The following is a 24,427-nucleotide window of genomic DNA, read 5'->3' as shown; positions in this document are numbered from 1 at the left end:
TGATCGTCACTTTTCTGCTTGTCAGGTAACAAGAAAGGAAGGAGTGTAAACATTAGCTTCGCTGCATGGCATATGCCACTGACAGCCACATCTCGAGAGAAACATACCAAAGAAGTAGCTAATCTGTTCAAAAATTAAAGGCAGTAAAGAGTAATTTTGTTGTTAAGACTACAGAACACCGAGGTCTCAAACAGCAGGGAAATCTCTGTTTGCTGCAGCTCCACCAGTATATGGGTTCGTTGTATGGAACAGAGCTCGATTGGGCTTGAAAGGAGGCCGGATAACGATGTAGCTGCCCACACCCAAGTTCTAGAGCCAAACCCAAGCCTGGTCACCATTTGCACAACCTGGGGTTTTCCATGTTAGGCCTGAGAGGTCTGCACTCAGACGTGCCCAGTTCAGTGCCTCACACCCGTCTCAGCACTGCTGCACCCAGGCACTGGGTGGCCTAGGGCTTGATCCCTGGACAGGAGTAGCTGAGGGCTGCTCCACGGCCACCTGAAGTGTGGGACAAGCCTGGCGATGGAGGATGATGTTTCCATGTCACTGTGGGGACCGATCTCCTGTTTCAGGGCAGATGGAGGTGCTCCTTGGCCCTCCCTGCCCAGTGAGTATACTGCTGGTGGCTGTGGCCCAGGCTCCTTTGTAGCAGTGCAAAGCCTCTCCCTCCACACCGGAGCTGTGTTGGATCCTTTGGCACACCTCAGGGCAGAGGCAGAGCCTTGGAAGGCGCTCGACAGCTGAGGTTTGAGAACTGAGCTGAGGGTTAGCCTCAGGTCAGGGTTTGGCTTCTGTGTTACCACCACACGCTTCAGACCGTGCCACTGCAACACCAAGCTGAGGGGGGCCTAACCACTGTGTTAGCTTGCTTAGAAACCAAAGCCTTAACTCACCAAGGCAAAGTCATGATATATATTACCAAAATCCATGTAGGAGTTGCTTGTGAAACTGCATTTTCATTTCCTCTTTCAGATTTGGCTCTCTGACAATGAGTAATTCTGCAGACACTTCTACGCTGGGTCCATTTTAGAGACTTTTGTGATGCTCTCCTCCATGCTGCAAGGAGGTCCCCCTTTCTTTGAGGTATCTGCCCCTGAAAAGGGGATGTGCTCAGCCCCAGGTTGAAATGGGTCTGGGCAATGTACCTGTCTGGTACTGCTTAAGAACTCAAGAGAAAGCAAATAGCAGCATCCCAGTTCTCCAACGCGCTGCTGACACCTTGACTGCACACATTTTTTCCTGCTCCCCTTTGAAAATGATGATTTAAAACAACAACAAAAAAGTTTTTTATGAAGTAAACACACACCTTTTATGTTGTTTATAATTTTGGTGACGTGCCTAGATATAAACAACGATTGGCTTTATTTTGTGTAGCATAATGGTCACTTCGGACACAAGAAAGGCTCGTTGGAGCTAAATACAATGGGTATCAAGAGTGTCATGGTTTACTTCCTGAGCAAATCAGAGAACAACAAGGAAATCAGGCCAGGGTAACAGGAACAGCTTCCTTTCTTGATCTCAAATCCCTTCCCAACATCTGCTTCCCACTAATTTCTCCAAGTCAGACAGAATCAGTGGATCAAGGGACAAACTTGGCCTGTCATTGTAAACCACCCTAAGCCACGACAAAACCTTGGATAATGTTATTTTAGATTATTGGTAATAAATCCTCAGTTACTTGAGGTTTAAGACTATTTTTTTTGCTGTCAACTTAGTCTTCAATGCAAAGAAAAAAATAAAAATAAAAAAATAAAAAAATTTGCAACCCTCCACTCCACCCCCATAAATATTTTCCACAACAAAGTGTTTGTTTCTGAAAGTCCCAGTTAATGACTCATAGTGAGTTTAAAAAAAAGGAGAAGCAAGGTATTTTTGAATGTATTAACAATATTTTCTCACAGCCAGATGTTCCTCTTCGTTGCACAGTGTGAAGAGGTGAAAGCGGGCAGAAAAGCTGCAGCAAAAAATACGAGAACAATGTTAAAGAAAAAAATATATCAAGGAAAACATATCCATTAGGCTGAGATGTTGCACCTGACTTTGGAATTGTGCTTTGTGCAGTGGGTGTGGAGCTGGGGTGGTCCTCATGGCATTCCAGGTCACTAGGAAGTGAAGTCATGGAGCAAGTGCTACACAAAGCACGTGCATATCCATGAAAAGGCTCCAGAATTTATTCACAAACTCCCCCAAAATGAAGGTATTGATTAAAAAATCCACCCTGATGTTTAAATATTTTTAGGAAATTACTGGGTGAAGATGCTCCAGGAAGCATAGTGGAAGAAAACAGGCGGAAATCAAGGCATGTTATAACTTATTTCTTATTCTACAGTCTTGTTTTTCACAGAGCTCACGATTCAGAAGTTGTTTATGAAGTATTTCACAGATTGATGCGCTCTTTTTCCGAAATGCAGACTGCTTACCCAGATGGTCTCACATCTGGATTAGTCTGCAGAACAAAGCAGAAAAATATAGTTGCATTTAAAGTAGTTCTATCTGTAGCAGAGCTAAAAGACGTTTAGACTTCACCTAAGACATTTATATCAATATAATTTGCAAATGGTAGTTATTTCTCTACTTCTGACAAGCCACAGCATTTTAGTGGAAACATTTTTAAATGTTTGGGTGTCTGACTTTCTTTATCATGATCGCAATGGAAACTTATTGCCTGATTGCATGCACTGGTATTGGGAAACACAAACCTGGTTAAAAACAGAAGAATAAGTGTTTAATGTGAAAATTAAGTGACATGAGTTCTCACATAAGTTATTGAAGCCTCTTATTCAAAATTTTGTCTCAAATGAAAAGGAGTATTGAAGCATTTAGGATTAGACTATTCCAAAAATGTCTTCTGTGAACTACCTTTTACCTTCATCCCTACAGATAATTAACTGAATTCATTTATTTTCCCCAGCCTAACTGTGCAGCACTGTTCTGCAAGCTTCATCTCAGCATGTTTACAGCCTCTTTACACAGGTAATATTATTTCAGCAGCTATTTATATTTTTGGCACAAACTGCGTTTCATCTACACATAAATTATCATTTTGTTTCACATAAATTATCATTTTGTTTCCTTTCTGTTTTATCTTGTAATTTGTTGATTTTAAATCATTCTTGGAAGCAGTATAACTTTATATTGGAATGCATCATGCCAACATAACATTTATGTGGACAGATTCACTAGTTCTCTTCACCAAAGGCTTCTCCTCCTGCAATGAATACAAAAAGCATGGCTTTAGACCTGGATGAGGCAGCCCGATCTTGCTACTTCATAGCAAGAGATGGTCAAGAATGGCTTCAATGAAACCAAAATATTTTCTGGAAAGGTCTCAGGTTCCATTTTTCTGCCTCGGAGGCTGGTTGTGAAGCTGCTGGGCAACCCTGTGCTTGTGTATCTGGCTGAGGACCAGCCAGCCCCCTGCGCTGGTCAGGACTGGGGCCCCCAGCATTCAACTTGGGGGCCCCCATCCTGCTGTGCCAGGGCTCTCTGGCTGCTTCAGGAGTCTGGGACAGGGATGCCCTGATGGCAGCGCCATTGCCTGCTCGTCCAACGTGGGCAGCCTCTTGTAGTTCACTGACCAGTGCAGCCAGCTGTCCTCCCTATGGGAAGGGTGGCAAGGACAGAGGGAACCCCATACACACAGGGCTTGAGTCAGGAAGGAACATGCAGGGAGCTGGGAAATGGGAGCTGGGAAATGCTCATAGTTCCTGCTGTACAGACTGTAGACCAGGCACTTGAAATCCCAAAACTAGCATTGGAGCCTTGTGGCAGGAAGGCTGGAAGTGATGATAACCCGGCCCGCTCAAGCTGTCTGTACTGGGAAAGGCACACTCTGTGTTTTATTAAAAGCAGGGAGTCATTCCAGCTTGCACAAAAACATGCCAAGTGTTACCATACCATGTTACCAGCACGTGAATCATGTGCAGAACCACCGGGCAGCTGTGGCTCTGCTCCTCTTCTCCTGCTCGTGGGGCTGTGCTATGCCTCCAGCAGCCGGAGCAGAGGCGGCCGGAGGAGCAGCAGCCTGCAAAGAGAGAGCGTGCTGCAGGCTGCAGGCTCTGCCTCCCTCCCCCAGCTTCGAGGAGCGGGTTTTTACATGCCACCAAAGACATTAAGACATTCGCGCTCACACGCCAACCCACAACAAAACCCACACAGGCAGTGCCGAGGAGCTCTCACCAGGAAGCTGACTTACCCTAAACCACTCCGCTATTTCTCGTCATATTACATCTGGGTCCCCTGTCACTGCCGCTGCCGGATGAGTGACCCAGTCTCCGGGACTTATTTGGCCTGTAGGTGCAGAGGGCCCTGCTCACCACTTACTTTTTTTTTTTTTCCCCTCTTCTTTCTACATAATATATTTTTTCTAATCTGCTAAAAAAAAGTCTGCCTGAAAACCCAAGAACACAGGTCTTCATTCTTCTTTTTTTCTTCCCCTATCTCGCCCAGAATAGTTGACTTCCGTAACGTTTATTTTTCAACAGCCTCTTTCAGCTTCCTGCGCCTGGTAAGTTCTTTGTCTTTTTTTTTTTTTTTTCCTTTCTAAATGTTGTAAAGTGAATTTATATTCTGAATCAAATCCATTATCTTTAGTTTTACTTTTATTAATAACATTGTGAAATGGATTTACATAATTAGTTCTACGTAATTAGTTCTACTTTTAATACCATCCGTTAAATATTCAATATTGTGATATTCTGTTAAGCAGTTGTCTAATCCCAACCCAGGTCATGGATCTTCTGGAGTTTTGTTTCCACTTCAGCGTAAAAAGCCCTCATATAAAAGTAGAGAAAGTGGTGCGATGGGCTGGGCAATGCCAGTATTTTATATGTTAACTGACAGAAGAAAGAAGAGAGAAAACATGAATTATTCTAAAAATGGTGGGCCTGATTCCGATTCCCATTGCTGTTGTAAGAAACATGAATGCAGGAGCGATAGGCATGTTAAAACTCAGAGGATGGCTTTGTTCCTCCTTTGCGAAGTATTTCATCATTAGTGGGAAACTGTTCTGCTTCATCTTAAAAGTTTCCAAGCAAATTTAGTTGTAAGTTTTATTGTTTGAATTTGAGAAAAGTGACATTCAGGTTCTTAGGACTGAAGTGAGGTTTGAAATATGTGTAATTTGCCGACATCTCTGTCACGGGCTCCGGTTGCCGCCGCAGCCATGCCCCGTTGGGCGTTAACAGGCATCTCTCTCTGCCTTCCCCTGAGATGGAGGGGCTGTGCCTGCCATCCAAATGGCCGCGCGTGTAGCTCTTTGCTTTCATCTCACCCCCACAGCATCTTCTCGGCTGCTTTCTGAGCCAACCATGCCGTGATCATGGTGTGGGATCCCATTAGAGAGAAGTGTGTGCGCACGCACGTGTGCACGCCTGTGCACACACGTTGCTGGATCCTGCTCACTCCAACTGCGTCTGGCAGTAGGATGGTCTTGTCATATTGCCAATGAGAGACAGGTAATCTAAAAGGTGAATGAAGAGGGAGCTTACAGAGGCTGGAACCGTCCCTCTGGCACAGGTCCCTGTGAAAAATCAGAACCTAGCTTTAAGGCTTTCTAACATTCAGGCCTCCCATGACTGCCCGTGTAAGAGGACAGTCGCTATACCTACATGCAGCACAGCAAAACAGTGAAGATAGAACTATGCTTCCAGAAGGTTACTAAAAATACTTTTCCAGCCCGGTGACCAGCTTCCAGAAGAAAAAAAAAGGCTTTAAGACTTTCTAACTTTTTCTCGAAGCTGTGTTTCTCTTTGTGGATGGGGCGGGAGTGGGGCCATGGCGTCTGGAGGACGCCAGCTTGAGCGCAGGATTTACCCTGAGGAAAACACTTGTGTGGGGAAAGGTAGGTTAAGAGGGATTATTTGTTATCAAGCAGGTCTGCTGGCGTATTTTAATATCAAGTCACGCGCTTCTGAGTGAGGTGGGATTGTGCATTGCGCTGTGTGGCTTCATGTTTTACATCTCTAAAACCCGCCATTCGGATCAATGGGTGTTTGCAAACGTTCCGGTAGAAAAGACCACCCATATACACCTACGTGACGTTAGGCTGTGTTTTAATGTCAGTTTTTGAAGGCAGGTCTGAAGACGTATCAAATGAGTGAAACTGGGCACAGACTTGATGAGGATACCACGTTTGGGCCTTGGGTGGAAAAGCCCCATGTGCACTTGCTTCCTACTACACTGAGAGACAAGGCCTTGGTGAGGTCTAATGCCAAGTTATATATTCACTGGTTTGGGTGTCAGGAACCAGGAAAAAACGTAGTTCTGTACGCATAGAGAAATCATGTAACCTCTACTTGCTGTCTAAGGTCCAGAGCAAAGAGTTGTAACAGAAAAAATGGGCTTGACTCTCATGTATAGCAAGACACAAATTCATAGTCCATCAGCAGGGCAAAGTGGCTGTAAATTACTGCCACTTAATCCTATTTTAAGGGAATTACTGTGCCAAAGTAGATAGGCTCATGGCAGCGGAGAATCAGGCCTCCCATGACCGCCTGTGTCAGAGGACTATCATTGTACCTACATGCAGCACAGCAAAACCGTGAGGATAGAACTATACTTCCAGAAAGTTACTAAAATACTTTTCCAGCCCAGTGACCACCTTCCAGAAGAAAATGTTTATATGTAGAATTTAGCAGATCTTGGCTCAGCTGCTCCACTGGGAGTGTGAACTTGGGGATGAAAAGGAAGACCTCTCCCTGCTGTGTGGGCCCAGCAGTCTCAGGGGCTGGCCCTAAAGCAGCAGCATCTGATCACAGCTGCCAGTGGCAGTGATATCGGGGAGGAAATCGGTTACACAGCTAGATGTGAGCTGTATTAGTCCTCGGGGTGTACACGGACAATTCTCAGAGCACCCAGAGCCTGCAGGAAACGAGCACAACTTGTGCTGGCGGCCTTGCAGGCTGAGCCGCTGGCCCACCCTGTAGAGCTGCGGGGCTGCACCGGCGGAAGCGCCTGTGGCCTTTTTTGGTGGCACTTTCAGATAACCTGTCTGGAGGTTGCCTAGACAGAGAGATGAGAGTCTGCCCTTTCTCCTGCTGCTGTTTCTGTGCCTTTCTAAATACATAGCAGCAGCCGCTGTAACAGCTGTAAATGAAGAGGATTCTCACTGGAAAACACCTCTTCTCTCTAAAACAAACACCTCAATGTTCTTCGTAAAATGTTGGTGCTATGATTCTGTAGCTTTATTTAAAAAACAGGCGAATATTTCTGAACTCATGGTTCAGGTGATTAATTCAATTTGTATTTGATCACACAACAATTATAGTCTATTTTCTGTAATGCTTGAGAAGAAATAAAAGGAATAACTTGCCTGTTTCAAAGTCTTAACGTGACATTTCAGGCATCACAGCACACACCGTAACATCATTCCAAATTAACTTCTCACTTTCTGGCCAGTGGTGTGGTTTTATTAAATCAGCAATTTTCAACTGTTTCCTCAATATGGAAACAGCTAACACCTAACAACTGAACTATGGCTTGGGATAGCCACAGTGTAGTAATCAAGAAAGGAAGTTGGCTGCAGCTGTCTCAAGCCCACTGCTAAAGCATTATGCTTTAAAATCCTGCACAGGATCACACAAATATAACAAAGCACTGTAGCAACAAAATCTGTGGGCTTCTCCACAGCTCTTTGCAAAACCAAATGTGGTTTCATGTATATTTGGCAGAATTTAGTTGTGCTTCATTTCTGATGTCAGTGAAAAATTGGAAAACCTTCCTCATCTACCCAAAGATTTGATGACAGTGGAAGGAGAGATGTTCGGAGCCGGAAAATCCTCTGCAATGTAGCACTGAGTGTGAGCACTGGAATTCACTGGTTGAGGCCTTGGTGTATCGGGTCTAAAATGAGCAGCTGCCAGAGTAGTGTGGAGTAATTGTCCCAGCAAGCCTGGAGGCTGTGGTGACGGAGAGATAGGAACGCGGCCTCAGCACTCACTCTGTGCCCGTGTTTCTCCAACAGAATGGAGAGTTGTTCTTTTCACACGAGGAATCATATGCAGTCCTCACGCTCAGAAGCCACGGAGAAGAGTAAATTCCTCAATGGTGAAGGTGGTGTTGAGCTGGCATGCTTCCTTTATCTGATGTAATGACCAGCTGTATGACCCTTCTGGAAACCACAGGATTTTGCTCTGGCTTGTTTTTTTTTTTTTTTTTCTCCAAGGGGGGCCATGATGATACAACACGTAAGAAAGACCCAACGTGTGTCGGAAAGGGAACAAACACTTCGCCCGGCAGAAGTCAGCACGAAGGGCTGTGGTTTTTTACAGTGCTCCATGTCACTTGTCACACACAAACGTACAGTGGAGTGGTAGGCTCAACAACTGATGCTCACCCATTTGGGGTTGTTTTACCAGCTGGTCATACCTCTTTTCCTCATGAGTGACAGGCATTTGCTTTTGAAGGTTATCCTGGTTTATGTCAAAATAGAGGTAGCATTGGGTGTCCTACTGTACAAGTGTGAGAACAAGACCACCGCGTAGCTTAGCTGCTTGGTTATCTCCTGTGCACAGTCACTGAAATAACACGAAGCCTTTCCATCCAAAAAGAAAACCTTTTGTTCTTCTTTGTTGAAAGATGTCTTTGGACATGCAGTTTATTTGCAACTTGTTTCTTTTCTTTTTCTTTTTCTTTTTCTTTTTCTTTTTCTTTTTCTTTTTCTTTTTCTTTTTCTTTTTCTTTTTCTTTTTCTTTTTCTTTTTCTTTTTCTTTTTCTTTTTCTTTTTCTTTTTCTTCTTCTTCTTCTTTTTCTTCTTCTTCTTCTTCTTCTTCTTCTTCTTCTTCTTCTTCTTCTTCTTCTTCTTCTTCTTCTTCTTCTTTTTCTTTTTCTTTTTCTTCCACCAAATAACTGTGCTTAAAAAATGGAAAATTCTTTAGAGTTCAAAGTTATTGAATTAGCGACATATTTGAATATCTATTAACTTCCTCTCATCATCTGTGCACTTGTGGTTTTCTCACTACAAAAATATTTTATAAAACATGTATCGTAAAAATCCCTCATGTAATTTCTTTTGTTTTCATCAGTTTAAATGCAATGCAGGTTTTAAAATTCATGTATCTTTCAAGCGGAGTTTTAATTCTGGATGAAAAGCTGTTGTGTAAAATAGCTGAGTTTGAATCAAGTCTCCCAGGATTCAAAAATAAAGTATGGGAAATGTTTGCATAATGCTCAAATGTAGCTCTCCTAAAATATCTTTTCCTTTCATTTGTGAGATCATTTTCATGCAAAATATGTAAAAATTAAGGAAAAATGTAAAATGTTCCTTTCTATGCTTCCCTCTGAAAAACAGAAACTCTGCAGTAAGATTTATCAAAACGTGGGGATTTGCATCTTTAAACCAACGGAAAGCCAAATATATGTCAGCTTTAAGTATCTGAAATGGCTTCACAAAGTACTGAAGTGAAGAACAAGTGAGAAGGATTTATATATTACTTTTGGTGGCAGAGTCTTTTCTCCTTTTAACCTATTGCATATGACCCAGTGCTGTCTGCAGTATTATAAGTTTTATTATCTTATATAAAAGTGACAGGAGATTAAGTTTATACCGGAATCGGAGAAAAATGAAGGGAAACAGGCCCTGAAAGATATAGTCTGTTCTGGCATATGGTTGCTGTAAGATATAAATCAATGAACTGCCAGGTAAAATCTGTACCAATTCCAGGAAAAAAAAAAAAAAAAAAAAAGAGAACTCTTTAAAGGACAATTTCAATTGTTGTGTTCATAACCGAGCATAGGATGTAGGCAATTTATTGTAGGCAAGTAGGCATACCCATTTAATTTAATTTACTACAATTAAGGAATTCTAAGGAAGCTATTTAGCAAGAAAAATATTTTTCTACCTATCTCATAAAAATATATATTAACTCTGCTTTTATTCTTATGCCAGGTACAATGTAGGAATACTGAGTTGTGGGATAGACAGGGGAAGGCAACTGCTTTATCCTTTTAATTTGTTTTATAAATGAAAAAAGACCTTAAATCAACAAATGCAAGAAGAGTCGTGACAATCGCATGTTTTGTGTTGTGCCTTCTACCTGCAAAGTGATTGAAATTATTTCCAAGCAAGCACTCAAAATTTGTAACGTTTTAACATATGTGCACATACACATAAAATTTAAGAAATGAACTCAGAAGAATGGCACTTTCCCTCTGGCTGAAATCTAGACTATGGTTTTAAATAGTCTAATATGTACAGAGGCAAGAGAAACCTTTTTGTTGCTGGCTCTCCTTAGGGGAAAAGTTAAAAATTTCAGCCAGTTTCTCAGTGTTATAAAATAAAAAAACAATCAAATTACTGTTGCTTACTTCATCCTGGCTTTGCTCATTAACTCGAGAAGGTTAGCATTCATCAGGACAGGACTGAACAGTGACATGCAGTAAATACGTGTTCTTCCCAAGTAGTAAAATAATAATAATAATAAAAACCCACAAACAACATATTTTAACAAGAAGGCAATATTCTGAATTGTTTGATCAAATGATGCTTTATTATTTGCTGCTCAAAACCTGTATACATTCAATACATTTTATTCTTATCACAAAACATGCAAATCTTCTGTCAAACTTTGGATAATTCTGTTCTAACTAACATTTTCCTCTTCCACCTTGACCTCCCACTGAAATCAGTCTTATGCAAATACTGAACTTAATGAACACGGAGAACCTCCCGAGGTTAGGGGAGAAGATCTGGGCTTGAGAACCTCCTTACTTTGCTATAGGTAAAAACTGAGCAAAGTCAAACCCAAACAGACCTCGGAAAGTAACCTTGGCAATCTTGTGAGAGATCCGTGGAGGGCAGAGGAGAAATGGTGGGATGTTTTTTTTCATTTTTTTTTTTTCCAGCTCTTGAGAGGGTGTTATGCCACCTGTAGTGTTCATATATTAGCTGTTACTTATATTGCTAATGTTGATTACTTCGTAGTGTTTAAAGAACCTGGTCAAGAGGGTTGGGTACTGTGCAAGCAAGGGAGAGAAGCGCAGTCCTACCCCTGGTTAAAGCTGAAACACGTTGAAGGCAGCCCTCTCTGCTGCAGTGGGCTCGACATGGGCCCTGAGGGAGAAAAACCCCTTTCGCCTGTGAATGCAGGTGTGTATGTGGGGTTGGCGGTTGTTAGCTTTGGCATTTTACCACGCTACACATCTGCAGGAGTTTGTACAAATTGATGCATCTCCTTAACAACAAATTATCATTACAAATTGTAAAGATGTGTCTAAAAAATTTAACAGCTGCATATACAGTAGAAAAGTAATTATTTAAAATGTATTTCTATATATTTATTTGCACGTGAAAGACTCTATGATCTGTCAGTTATATCTATGTTAGTGCAGATCTAGTTATCCAGATCTAGCTGAGCAGTCATTTCTGTGTGTGTATACAAACACACATGCATACCTATATGTAGAAATAAGGTAATTTAAAGACCATGGTCTTTAAATTTTAATTTCAACTCATTTCGATAACACATCCATTGTTTGATGCAAAATGTACATGCAGGTTTTAAAATGAGGGTGAGATATCTTAAACTGAATGTACATGTATGTGTTTCGTATGCCGATCTATAGCAAAGTCTGCAATGAACAAATACCAGTGTACATGAACATACATATCTATGTAGATGTATCTAGATACATATGTAGATACACAAGCATGCATGCATATATAGACATAATATTTTGTATATGGATGTATAATTCATGGTTAATTTTTAAAAAATAGTTATTTTTTTTAAATATATGCTTTTTAAAATATATTTTTGCATATGTGTGTATACACTTTTGCATTCAGACATCAAATAATACATCATTATGCAAGAAATTACAATGCTTATTTTAAACTAATGAATATTAGTTATGTATGTATAGAAAATTGATACTTTATGACTATATCCAAATGTGCAGACGGTCAAAAATGTCCAAGCAGAAACAGAGAAAGGGCTACTCTTTCTGGAAAGAGATTGCAATCTTTGTTAGAGATTGTAAATAAAAGAATACTTCATATTTTATCAGCCAAAAAAAAAAAAAAAAAAACCAACACCAAACAACAAAAACAAAGCAAAACAAAAGAATCGAAGAGTTAAGCCTGCAAAAAAAATCTACAAAAATATGTTGTAAGTGCCCTTTTGATTTGTCTCAAACTTCAAGAAAGGTGAACTGTGTTAAAAGAGGATGTGGCATGAAAAATTTGAAGTGGTTTGGGGCCCAAAGCTGCAAACCTTTCCACATGTGAATAATTCTACACACACAGTAGTCTCATTGAAGTCAATTATCAAATTTTATGCAACCTAGAATATCGATCCATCAGCTCGGTCGCAGTGCAGTTAGGCTTGTGGGGGACATTTGCTTTATAACTGGGAGTCCATTCTGATACACCGGGTGGCTTTTCATGGGTACGGACAATAGCACTGTAGTCTGCATGTAGCGCTTTATCCATGTTCATCTCCAAGCATATCTGTATGTCCATCTGGACCCAAAAGTAGTTCTATACCAGTGGTGAATATATATACTTACATGTATATGTATATATATGTGTGTGTGTGTGTGTACCAAACCAGAGCTATGAGGGAATGCAGACGGACAGATGGTTGGCAAATGTCAATGCTCGAACACACACACACGTGTGACATTTGCACATCAGCTGCTCCGTTTCAGGCCGCATGTGTGCTGAGACTCAAGAATTTCTTCACTGTTTAAGAGCAGAGAAGAAAAGCTATCACAGAGGAGGGTGGGAAGGAAGGTGACATACCCCGTATCGTACAGATGGAAATGCTTGGTAAGTGCAAGAGCATGTGCAGCACGTTGGGCACGACATGCTGCTCCATTTCTGCTGACTTTGGAGGGTATTGGGCCAGGCTGAGGATGGCACATGGATCAGTTGGCTGTGAAGGGGTTAATTCCCTACAACAGGCTTACCCAAATTTTACTTTGGAGAGGATGCAACCTTTCTCCTGAAAATGGGTCAGTTTTTAAAAAGCCTTGTAGCACCTCGAATACTGCATAGTCTGTAATTTACTCTGTCATGCCATAAACACGGGAAAAAAAAAAGACTTCAGACTCATAGATTGAATTTTGCAGCAGGTACTTAACACAGCTGAATTGAATTCTGTTGGATTTAGGATCTCTGACTGATACAAGAGAGTCTTACAGAGTTTTTGATAATTTTTCGAGTAGTTCTAATTACTTATGTTCATGCCTAATCTGTAAGTAGCTGAATTAAGGTGTGATTAGTCACAAATAAAGGGCTCTTGAAGATAAAATAAGTATTTTCTTTATTTAATTGGTTAACTAAAATGAGAGTTGAATAGTTTTTCTCAGTGACTATAGTAAATTGAATAGATCTTCAGAAGAGTCATTATCCATTGCTTATATGTACTAATTATGGTACTGTTACTAAAGTAACGAACTACCAATTTTTAATTTAAACGACAACATTATGCAGCTTTATACTTATGTTCATCTTTGTAAGCAAGTGTGTAAATATGTACATTTACTTACAAGAAAAGCTTTCATCCATTTACTTGGACTTCATATATCATTCCAAATAGCATTGGTCTGACTTTGTCATTGTTTCATAGCAAGATTCCCCGGTCTCAATATGAGGGTTTTTCTTTTAAATCTGATGTCTTGTGTTCCCTGGTTAATAACAAAGTTGGCAACGTGACTGAATATTTGATCATAAAACCTTTTCTTCAGTTTCAGTTGTTAAAACTGCCAAACAAAGAAACTGAGGTTTTTATTTTCAGGTTTTGTATTGATCCAGCAGTGATTTTTGTAAAGGTTCCTAAGAAAGTGTTGGTCCATTCTTCAAATTTGATGAATTAGATTTTTTTTTTTTAGAATTTCAGTTTTACATTTTTTTTTTTCCAAAATAAAACATTGAAATTCTAAAAGAAGAACAGAATTTCAGTTTGGCGAATAAGGGAATGACAGAAAAATTTCTAGGTATTTATGACTGCAATTTTTTTTTATTTTTATTTTTTACTCTGGAAGAAAATTGTTTTTTGCGATGAGATGAGATGAGATGAGATGAGATGAGATGACATGACATGACATGACATGACAAGACATCCTGACTTTGACCATATGGACTCGTTGCATGTTGCTTGCTCTTCTAGCTTTAGGAAGCCACTGCGGGTACGATTGTACTTAGGGATAAAATATCTGTATAGCGGCTCTCATCCAAGCTTCTCTGCATCTTCATAATTCTTTAGAATAGAAAAACACATTGAGAGATAACCTGGCAGTTAATCTGTCTATATCATAAATACACCAGGTGACTGAAGCACCAGCAACCAAATAACCTGCTGTCTTGCTCTTGGGCCAGGGAATACGGATGGATGCTGCGGTTGTCTGCTTGGAAAGTGAGTGGGTTGAATGCAGATTTTTTTGATGGAGTAGTTTGGGGAAAATATGCAGCATCTTGCAAAGGTGTGGGCTGTGCGCCAGTTCCCCTTCATGGCAGCGGTACCACCACGGAATGGCACTGTGGACTGAAATGGTGACGCTGAGAAGATGAGAGGCTATTTCCTAGACTGACAAGGCCGGGGTTACTTAGTACTATAGACCAAAATCATTTTAAAATGGGGTCAAAATACAGGAGGTAGCTAACATGAATGTCAGAGCATCAGGTTAATGATTACATGACAGGAAACTGCAGCAAGGGGCCAGCGGCTTGCAGACCAGCAGCAGGCTCCAGGCAGGCCGCAGCTGATGTACGAGTCTGCAGCAGCCCTGGGCTGCGGCAGCACAGGCCCCTGCAGCAGTCTGGAGGTTTGTGTCTGAACAGAGCAAGTACAGTTTGCCCATGGAGTTGAAGACATGGTAGCATGATGTTGGTGACCTGGTGATCCAGACATTCCACAGTGTCCATGGGGACTTCGTAAGGGGGGCCAAATATCTCCCTGCTGCATCTTCTGGGTGCTGCCCCTCACAGTTTGTCTGACTTTTCTTGATTTTCTGTCAGACCTCCTCCTCCTTCCCCTTCTCCTCTTCCTTCTCTTCCTCCTCCTGCTCACGGGAGTTGCTCTCAGGCCCCACCTGCACCCTGCAGCACTCAGGGCACCCATGGAGGTGAAGGTATAAAGCCGTGCGCTGTTCTGGTCAGTGACAATAGTCTCCGTATCTCCTTCCTCTCCTTAAGGGCCTCTAAGCAAGAGACACACTTGAAGTTTTTACGTATCTGCAGTGCAGTTGGAATGAGCATTGATTATAACCAACACAGTGGAGATGTGCTGTAGACACGCTTCTGCAGACCCCATCTCCGTGTGAGGTGGGACTGCGCGAGGATTAATGCATGCAGGCAAAGCCAATATGTGCAATCGAGCATTGCACAGCCACTGGAAGTCTCTCCAGTGGTTTTCAACCTTTATTTTTTTTTATTAGTACAAATATTTTTACTTCCTTGCAACATCAGTTTTCTTCAAGAGCTACTGTACACAGTGTTCAAGATGAAAAATTAGCCTGCTTTCATCCTGATATCAACAGGAACTGTACTAAGACATAAATGTGGTAGGGACCGGATAATGACAATAATAGCATGTTAATTGCTTTAACTCTCTGAAGCATTTTGTGGCTGCCAGATCAGTGCAGTATCTGAGAAGCCTGTTGTGTTGCCTGCATGATTTTGATTCTGTATGAGCTCATCCCTTCCGAATCCCAGCCTACCTGGTGCTGCACAATACACAAGAGAGGGTTTTGAAATCAGGAGATCCTGACCCTTTAGCTTTTCTCCCATCATAAGGCATTGTCCGCTCCCTGCAGGTGTTTCACCACAGTGAGCCATGCTCACAGTAACCTTGTAGTAGAAGTCAGAAATGTTTCAGGCAGAAATTAAAATCCCATTTGGTTCAGCCAACACACTTACTCCTTCTGATACAAGCAGTCCTGCTTTTGTGCATTGGTAGATTTGTTTCAACAAACATTAGATTAGTGTTTTGCGGATGTATTTTCATGTGAATCCTCCACCCTCAAGGAGCCTGGAGCTGCTCTGCTCCTCCTCCCATACTGTCGCATCCCATATCATATTCATCCACGACCACATGTGAGGCATTTACCTGTGTGGGACTGCTGGGCTGAGCAAAGACAGCCAAATGCACAGCATCAGGACCAGGCCTGAGGCAGCTTGCTTGAAAGCAGTGAAACAGGACCTCGTGATAGGAATAAAATCCATGGGTACGAGCACTGCAGCATCGTGCTGTCCAGAGGGATCCCACAGAGCAGCTGTTGTGGGGCTCTGTCACGGCCCTGTGGTGCTGTCCGTGCTCTCAGGGAAGGACAGGCCACAACTCTGCTCTCTGCCTCCACCAGAAACCCCAACCCTGCAGGCTGTGAAGGGTTTTGGGGAGGTGGCTGCCTCTGCTGTGGGTGCCTGGGGTGATGCCTCTGTCATTACCTCAGGGCACTGTAACCTCACACCCGCGTGAGGCCCTCTGCTTCAGACAGAGGGCGAGAAAAATGGGAAAGCGAAGCAAAGCATTGCAGAGACATAGTTTCATAGACAATACGGTATCTTTGGAGAAACTGGGTTCTATCCGAAACTGTGCAAGAGTATGCTTCGAAGCTAATCCCCAAATACATAGGGTCGCTATTCATAATGACTGTATCAGAATTAGACATAAATTCTCACACTTGACATTATAAAAGCTCTCACCATATTATTTAAGTAAATTTTTTGTTTTTACAAGTGATGAAACCATACATCGAAATAGTGTAAAAGAAAATACACGTTTCTGGAATTACAACATAGACTTGATAAAATTGGTAAAATAAGGCAAACCAAAGTGTTGGAACAAATCCTGCAGTAGGTTAGACTCAACTGTCCATGATTAGAAGGTTTTGTGCAGTCTTTTAATGGGTGTAGTATGCTGGACTGTCAGAGCAGGATTGTCATATATAATATGAGAAAAGGGAACAAAAAGCTTTTGCAAATATTTACACAACCGGCTGTATACTGGTGCATAGCAGCGCCCTGTACTGGCCTGTCCTCTAAAGGACACAGTTTTCTACTGATGTCTCATCTAAAGGTTTTTCCACTAATTGAGATGAACTTGTATAATTATTTTAACTCATCCTCTCCTATCCTGAGGCTGTGTCAGTGACAGGCTATGTGCATAGTTTAGAATAGCTCTTCAGTATCCCAACAATACGAGCTGATGCCTGAACTCCAGCAAGCTGCGAACAAAAGCAAGATGGGGACCGCTGACTGCAGTCTGTCCTCTGGAGCAGAGTAGGTTATGTGCAGTGCATTTTTATAGACCCAAAACAATTTGCTTTGAAAACGTAGCCGCGCTGTCACGCTATTTCATCTTTTATGATTGCGTGTGTCGACTAGCTATGTACACTAGCTCTCAAAACCCTTTTTTTCGGCTTTAATCATTTATATATTTTCTTTTCAAAATAGCTAACAAAATCAGGCCTGGTTATCTTCAAGCTGAGTAACAGAACAGTCTTTTTATCCATCTTCTTCTATTTTGGCTTTTATGAAATTTATGATTTGTCGGCATTTGTGAAAAGTCATGCTTCGGGCATTCCAACTTTTTCCCACATTCAAATATAAATAAAATAATGAGGCTAAAGGCATTAAAGACTACTTGCACCAAAGAAATGTTTGTTCCAAGGAGAAGACCTGGTACACGCTAACTCTCCTGTGAGCACATGCTTTTTTCTGAATCACACACTACCAGCTTGTGGTGAATGGTGGTGTTTTAAAACTGTACTGCTGACACAGTTTTGAAGTAGAATACCCCATAGGAAAGATGATGATGCACTTAAGTAGTTGGACCACATATCCTGTGCGTACTTTTTGAATTGTCATAGCTGGATTTTTTAAATACCTTCTCTAATTCCCTTGAGAGCTTGCTTGGGGAATGGAGTAGGGCTCAGATGAAGCATGAAAAGCGAATTTCCAGTGGCCGCCACCCCACCTTTAACTCACGGGGCAGCTCGTTTCCCAGCAGGCAGGAATGAATACCTGCCTCAGCCTCTATCCTGCTTCCCAGAAATGAGCTGAGATGACGAGCGTGTGGCCGTGCGCGCAGGCCAGGAAGCGCCGCCTGTCGCAATGTCTCCTGCAGATCCTCGTCACCCTGCCGAGCACAGAGCTGCCCCACAGCCTCGGCGCCGCCTCTATAAAGCAACGTGCTCCAGCCAGGCCCTCACACATCGTCTGTTGGCCGGGGTGTCGGGTGGGAGGAACGCGGGCACGCCGGCAGCACGGAAGGAGGTAGGAGGCCGCCTTGTTGCAAAATGGAAGGAGGGGAGTTGCCAGCAGCAGTTGTCAGCGCCTGTGCCATGTGCTCTCTAAGCTTGCCCAGCACTCTTCTCTTCTTTCCCTTTGTTTTTCCCCTCTGTGAAGTAAGACGAAACTCTGAGCGTACTCGAAATGTGCGGTGGTGGGGTTAAGGTGGCAAACCTGGAGAGCGTTACTGTAAGGTGGTGGAGATGCGTCTGGTGGCCCTCATTCATTTCTGTGCAAACAACCCACAGTCCGACTTCTCTGTCCATATGTGACAGAGACAGAAATATATTGCCTGTGTAACGCTAGCAGGAAATTTTGAAATTATCCAGCGATATTTTGTTTTAACCAGTTTTGTTGAGCAGAACTAATTTTCCTTCGGTTTTGCAGTTGGTGAATTTTGTAGCGTTTTGTGTGCAGCCCCGTGTGAGCAGCGAATCTTGCACACAGCCAGTGGGGAAGAGACAAATGCTTTCAAAATAGGAAAATTTTACTGAATGCTGGCAGGAGCTCAAAAGCAATTGCACACTACGAAGAGTTACTCTCAGTTTGGTTTTTCAAGAGACTAAATGTCAGGGCAGCTGCATCTCCTTCAGATGAAATTGTCTGACTGGGGCAACACTGGTGGTGTGGCTTGCTTTGGCTCGTGTTATCTTGCTTGTTGGAAGTGATTTGTAAGAAACATTTTGAACTTTTTTTGGTATTTTCGCTGCGCATCCCACATTTCTTTTGAAAACTGTTAAGGTTCATGTCAGTCAAGATCTGCATCTGAGGTCTTTCCTCGTCGCAAGCAGTTTGGCATCGCTGCTCATTATAGGATTGCTTACATAGTCAAATCAGTTCATGAAGTGATATTTTTTTCTTCTCATGGCTGTCTTTAGGGGCAGGGCTATATTTTCAAGGGAATCTGAACTGATGGGTTGGGAGGAATTCAGGATTTTTGCAGTCTCGATGAAATTCAGAGGCAGGAAATGTCTCACTAAAAGCAGCTCAGTAAGATTGTACCAAGTTAACTTGATTTTATTAGTTCTTTAGAAAACTGGAGGGAAAAAACAGCTGGTCTCAGTGCAGAACAGCAGGGGTGATAGGACTGTTATCCCTGTGAAGCATCAAAAAGGCAGCTACATACGCTGCCGGCTGGGAGGGACGGCAGGGTTCAGCGTCCTCCATGTGGGGTAATCCCCACGGCCGTCCAAGGATGTGTCCAAGGAACTTTATCTTGATGGAAAATAACCTGTTCACTGTGGGTTGCAAATGTTAAATTTTATTTTTACTCTTCCAGAAACATCGCTTGACTCACTGAAGAATTAAAACTGACAGCACCGCAGAGCCGTGTGGGAGAAAAGGGGATTTTAGACTCAAGTGACACAATCAAGTCTTGAGGAGTAAAGACATTTGGATGGGTTCTCACCAAATAGAAGTTATCTAGAGAGCCCCCAAGACCACTGCATCTCTGCATCGTGCTTCTGCTGTGCCGAGACAGTGCTCTTGGCCCTGGACGTTAACAAAATGCTGGATTCAATCAAGTGTGTGCTGGTGGGGGACTCTGCGGTGGGGAAAACATCTCTCTTGGTACGTTTCACCTCCGAGACTTTTCCAGATGCCTACAGACCCACTGTGTATGAAAATACCGGAGTGGATGTCTTCATGGATGGAGTACAGATTAGCCTCGGTCTCTGGGACACGTCTGGCAGCGATGCCTTCAAAGGCATTCGCCCCCTCTCCTACCAGCAGGCAGATGTGGTGCTAATGTGCTACTCGGTGGCGAACCACAGCTCCTTCCTAAACCTGAGGAACAAGTGGATCGGCGAGATCCGCAACCACTTGCCCCGCATCCCCGTGCTGGTGGTGGCCACTCAGACTGACCAGCGCGACACGGGGCCCTACCGCTCCTCCTGCATCAGCCCGATGGACGGGAAGCGGCTCGCCCAGGACGTGCGAGCCAAGGGCTACCTGGAGTGCTCTGCCCTCAGCAACCGCGGCGTGCAGCAGGTGTTCGAGTATGCCGTGCGGACAGCAGTCAACCAAGCCAAAAGGCAGAACAGGCGGAAGCTCTTCTCCATTAACGAGTGCAAGATCTTCTGAGGGCTGCCGGCGGTGGTTTCGCCTGCGTTCGTTCTCTCTGTCTTCTCACAGAGACACTGTGGCAGAGATAACGGGGGGTGAACCAAAGGAGGACTCCTGGCAGGACCACAGTGCAGGTGCCCCTGCTAAGACAGATGCGTGCTCTCTCTGATCTGTTCCCCCACCCAACACACACACGGGCACTATCTAAAAATGACGGGTGCAGGGGAATGCAGCCCTGTGCTTGGACTTTGCTGTCCTGGACTGGAGGATTTACGGACCATAGCCGTGCTGATTTTGTTACTGGTGTTCCTCAGTTGGTGGTTTGTTTGCATTTATTTAATGACAAACTTCTGCCTGGATCAGCCTCCCCTTGATATATCTATGTAGAGATTTTTTTTTTTACTCTAAGAACTTAACATATAAAACATGACCGTTGTATATCTATTTAAAAGAGTCTTGTTTTTGCTGTTGTAAAATCCTGACACTTTGTTTTCGTATTTTGGAAGTTCTTCCTCATATTTTGGAAGTTCTTCCTCTACCTAACCACAGAAGCAAATCATCCATACAATAAATGGCCTGCAGGCAAGCCGACCACTTCTTACACATGCCTTAGTTACTGCACAACAGTGACTGAGCCCAGCATGTCCAGCGTAGGAGCAATTAAAACGTATTTGGTAGATATTTGTTAGTTGTCCCATGGCCTTGTGAGATTTATATTGTTATCATAGTCCTCTTCCTAGGAAAATGGAGACCACCTCAGGTCAAAAACAGGATGAAACAGGAGGAACATAACTCAATTCTTCCTAGACCTGACCTAATTACAACCCCAGAAGGGCTGGCTTGCAGTCAGGGCTTGTTTAGACACATGGGTGGGGTGGCAGAGACAAATCTGTACTATCTTCACCTCTCATGTCTCCGACATAGTTTTGGAGGCAAACGATTTCATTCTCCAGGGATGAAAGGTATTTTTTCATGAGCACTAAAATTCTCACAATATTTTAGTACATTTTTTAATAAACTGTGGTTTTAGTGAAACCAGTGACCTACTATAGTAAAAAACTAAGTACGTGGCAATGTTGAACGTGCATATTTAGAAGGCTAAATAACATTTTTGGGGGGTTTGAATGGTAAGAGTAACTGCCTGGGTTCTATGAAGCAAAGCAGGTTTTGCACCCTGGGGAACTTGGCAGGTCTGAGCATCAAATCCTGGCATACCGGCTTGGGCCAAGCTACCCTCCTGCACAGAAAGCCAGGCTAAGGAGGTGGAAACTCCGGGTGTCTAAGAGGACTCTGCTGGAAGATGTAGGGGGTCAACCTGCCCTGTTGTACATTCCTTGTGAGCTGTGGTGCCCCCTTTTCCTCATGTTATCTGCACCAAACCCGCTGCCCCACATCATCCCTCGGATTTTGCAGACCTGTCTCATCTGTAAGGTTTCTGCTGCCCTCCCTGTTCTTCAGCTAGCTCAGAACTTCAACTAACTCAGAACTGGCCCTTGAGGGGCCTATAGCACACTGCCATGGAGGATGGTGTACAAAACCGTAGGATGATTCTCCTTCTCCGTGGGGAACCCAAGAGAACGAGCAGCATCTGTTCTGACTAAACCCTGACTCATGTGTTGCAACAGGAATGGATGCAATGGCTTTTCTAAGTCAAATCCAAGGTGGGAATTCAGGAGTTACCCTACTGAGAAAATAATCTATAGCTGGGTTCTAATTTACCTATAGTTTATCCCTAAAAAATCAGTTGTGTGCTCTTCTCCATGCTCTGTTATACCTCTGAGCTTCTCCATAAAGAGAAATTCCAAATGAAATCGTCCTCCTCCAAATCCTAGAGAAGATCTCATTTGTGATGTAGGTGAGCAAGTATCTGCATCATGATCACCTTGAATAGCAGTGGTGTGTAGGACACTTGAAGTTGTAGTCACGACAGCTCCCAGCCTGGTGAATGTTTACCACTCATCGACCTTATTCCAAGGGAGGCTTCTGGTCATTAAAACATGTTGGACTCATGTGAGGTGTCTATATCAGCTTCAAATCTTTGCAAGCTTCTGCATCTGAGTACACAAGATGAGGGCTCCCATCACAACCCATCTTTCCCGTACTCCTCTCTTTCTGACCCCTCTCTTTTTAAAACTTTAAGTGTATATTGCAAATCCTTTGCCCCCTGAAACACTAAAACTGACGTGTTTGTAAAAGAACCCGAACCGCCTGATAACTTATGCTGTGTTACGGAAGTAGCTAGGTATTTGCAGTCTTCAGTTAAAAATATTTTGGCTTTTGGAAGAAATGTTTCTATATCTCAATTCTTGTAATGCGTCTTCACCGAAAGTTTTTTTTTTCCCCTCAACCCTAATTTAAAAGTAGCCATTGTTACTGTTTGAACATTAAAGAACATGTGCAAAATATCACTCTTGTTATGGTCCCTTTTTCACTACCTGATTTAATGTCTGTTTTCATCAATGTGAAACATTTTTTGAAACATTTTTTGCCAGCATGTTCTATTATATGGTGGTGTGTGTGTGTGGTCTGTCTTTCTTTCTTTCTTTCTTTCTTTCTTTCTTTCTTTCTTTCTTTCTTTCTTTCTTTCTTTCTTTCTTTCTTTCTTTCTTTCTTTCTTTCTTTCTTTCTTTCTTTCTTTCTTTCTTTCTTTCTTTCTGTTAAGCTTTGCTTACAACAATTTATGCTGCTGTTTTTATGTGTTGACAAACAGTAACTGCTATGCCAGGATGCCCTGCTATGGTATCCATCACAGGATGCTGGGATTTGGGGAACAGAAAGCTCCAAAGAATTGTTGTGTCAGAAAAAGCTGGATGAAAATGTTCACACCATAATTCAAAATCCCATTCTATCTATATTGGCTTCACAAAGCTTGTGATAATATGTTATAAAATGATGAATTTTTCATTGCAACTTGCTGAAGCAAAATGGATGGGCCTCCCTGAGCTGGCAATATGGGATGCAGAGGGAATTCAGGAGTGGCTTGATATACTCTTCGCTGTGCATCCTAGAGCTGGTGTGAACCCACTGAAAGTTGGCTGAAATTTAAAATCAAATTGAAGAGAGCAACAGGGGGATTTGGAGTAACAGTCACAGAGGGATCTGGGTTTGGCATTATGCAAAAAAAAGAACTGTTTCCAATTTTCACAGCCTGCTTATTTTCAGGCTCTCAAAGCTAAAAGGCACTTTTCATTGGGAACAAACTGTGAGACACATTATTTCAGTGTCCATAATTATGCGGCTTTCGCTGGGCTGATGTGCTCAAAACGTGTGGCAGCTCAGAAGCAGAGTGACATCTGGACGTGGCAGATTCTGGCAGAAAACCCTGCTGGGTCCAGGCGGGCACTGCTCGTGCTGTAATAGCACCGCAGCCTGCATGGACCCGCGGACCCGCACAGCACCTTGCCCATGTCCACAGCCAGCCCTGCGGGAGGACAGACAGACAGACAGACAGATAGACCTGCTCTCTCCTCAGGCCTCATCCTGATCAGAGGCTGACCAAAGCCCTGCGATGCCAGGCTGAATGCTCCTGCCAAAAAAGCGCCGCCAGCGCAAATCACATAGCTGCTTCTCTTTATTTCTGAGAAATACTAATCTCTATTTGAGTGATTCAAGATGTTGGGCCACCTCCTGTTTTCTCTCTCTCTTTTTTCTTTAGATGAAAAGATATTTCCTTTCAACGCTCTGAATTATGCAAACTTGAAAATGTCACTCAATGTCCCCCGCCGGATTTGGCCGAGCAGCTCACTGGGGTGGAGCCAGCGCTTCTGCAACCGCGCCGTATATGCGGTGCGGATGGCAAGAGGCGGGATGGACAGCTTATAACTCCCCCAGAAAAACATACCAGGGTTATTTTGTCAGCGTCACTTGGGCAACGGGGTCCCTGGGTACAGCTCTGTGGTAAAAACCCAGTGCCAGTATTCAAAATACATTCAAATGACAGCTGGGCAAAAGCGTTTGGCTTCTGAAATGAGGTGCAGCCTGGTGGCTTGAGCTGCTCTGGCCAAGAGGAGGAACCTTGCCCAAAAGTTCCCTTTCTGACGTTTCAAACTTTTCACTTTATTACTACTTTGTTGCTAAATTAACTTTGTCTTACTATTAAAATAGGTTGAAAATAATGAAAACAAAAAAAG

The 24,427-nt window shown here is 42.9% G+C and overlaps 1 protein-coding gene across 2 annotated transcripts; it reads left to right on the top strand.

The window, feature by feature from the left end:
• The first annotated feature begins 4,020 nt into the window (after nucleotides 1–4,020).
• On the top strand, nucleotides 4,021–22,696 carry RHOH (ras homolog family member H). Of its 2 annotated transcripts, none has more exons than XM_082758568.1 (2): nucleotides 4,021–4,507; nucleotides 19,513–22,696. In XM_082758568.1, exon 2 carries the CDS (start codon nucleotides 19,740–19,742, stop codon nucleotides 20,313–20,315), a length of 576 nt encoding a protein of 191 aa, XP_082614694.1. In that variant the 5' UTR covers nucleotides 4,021–4,507; nucleotides 19,513–19,739; the 3' UTR covers nucleotides 20,316–22,696. The 2 variants fall into 2 exon arrangements, with proteins under 2 accessions (XP_082614694.1, XP_082614695.1); XM_082758569.1 differs by lacking the exon at nucleotides 4,021–4,507 and adding an exon at nucleotides 10,675–10,809.
• Nucleotides 22,697–24,427: the final 1,731 nt, after the last annotated feature.

This window comes from Aythya marila (genome assembly GCF_965140915.1).
Source record: "Aythya marila genome assembly, chromosome: 4".
Lineage (NCBI taxonomy): Eukaryota > Metazoa > Chordata > Aves > Anseriformes > Anatidae > Aythya > Aythya marila.
Note: the sequence above shows the minus strand (reverse complement) of the source record. Positions and strands in the feature narration are given on the sequence as shown.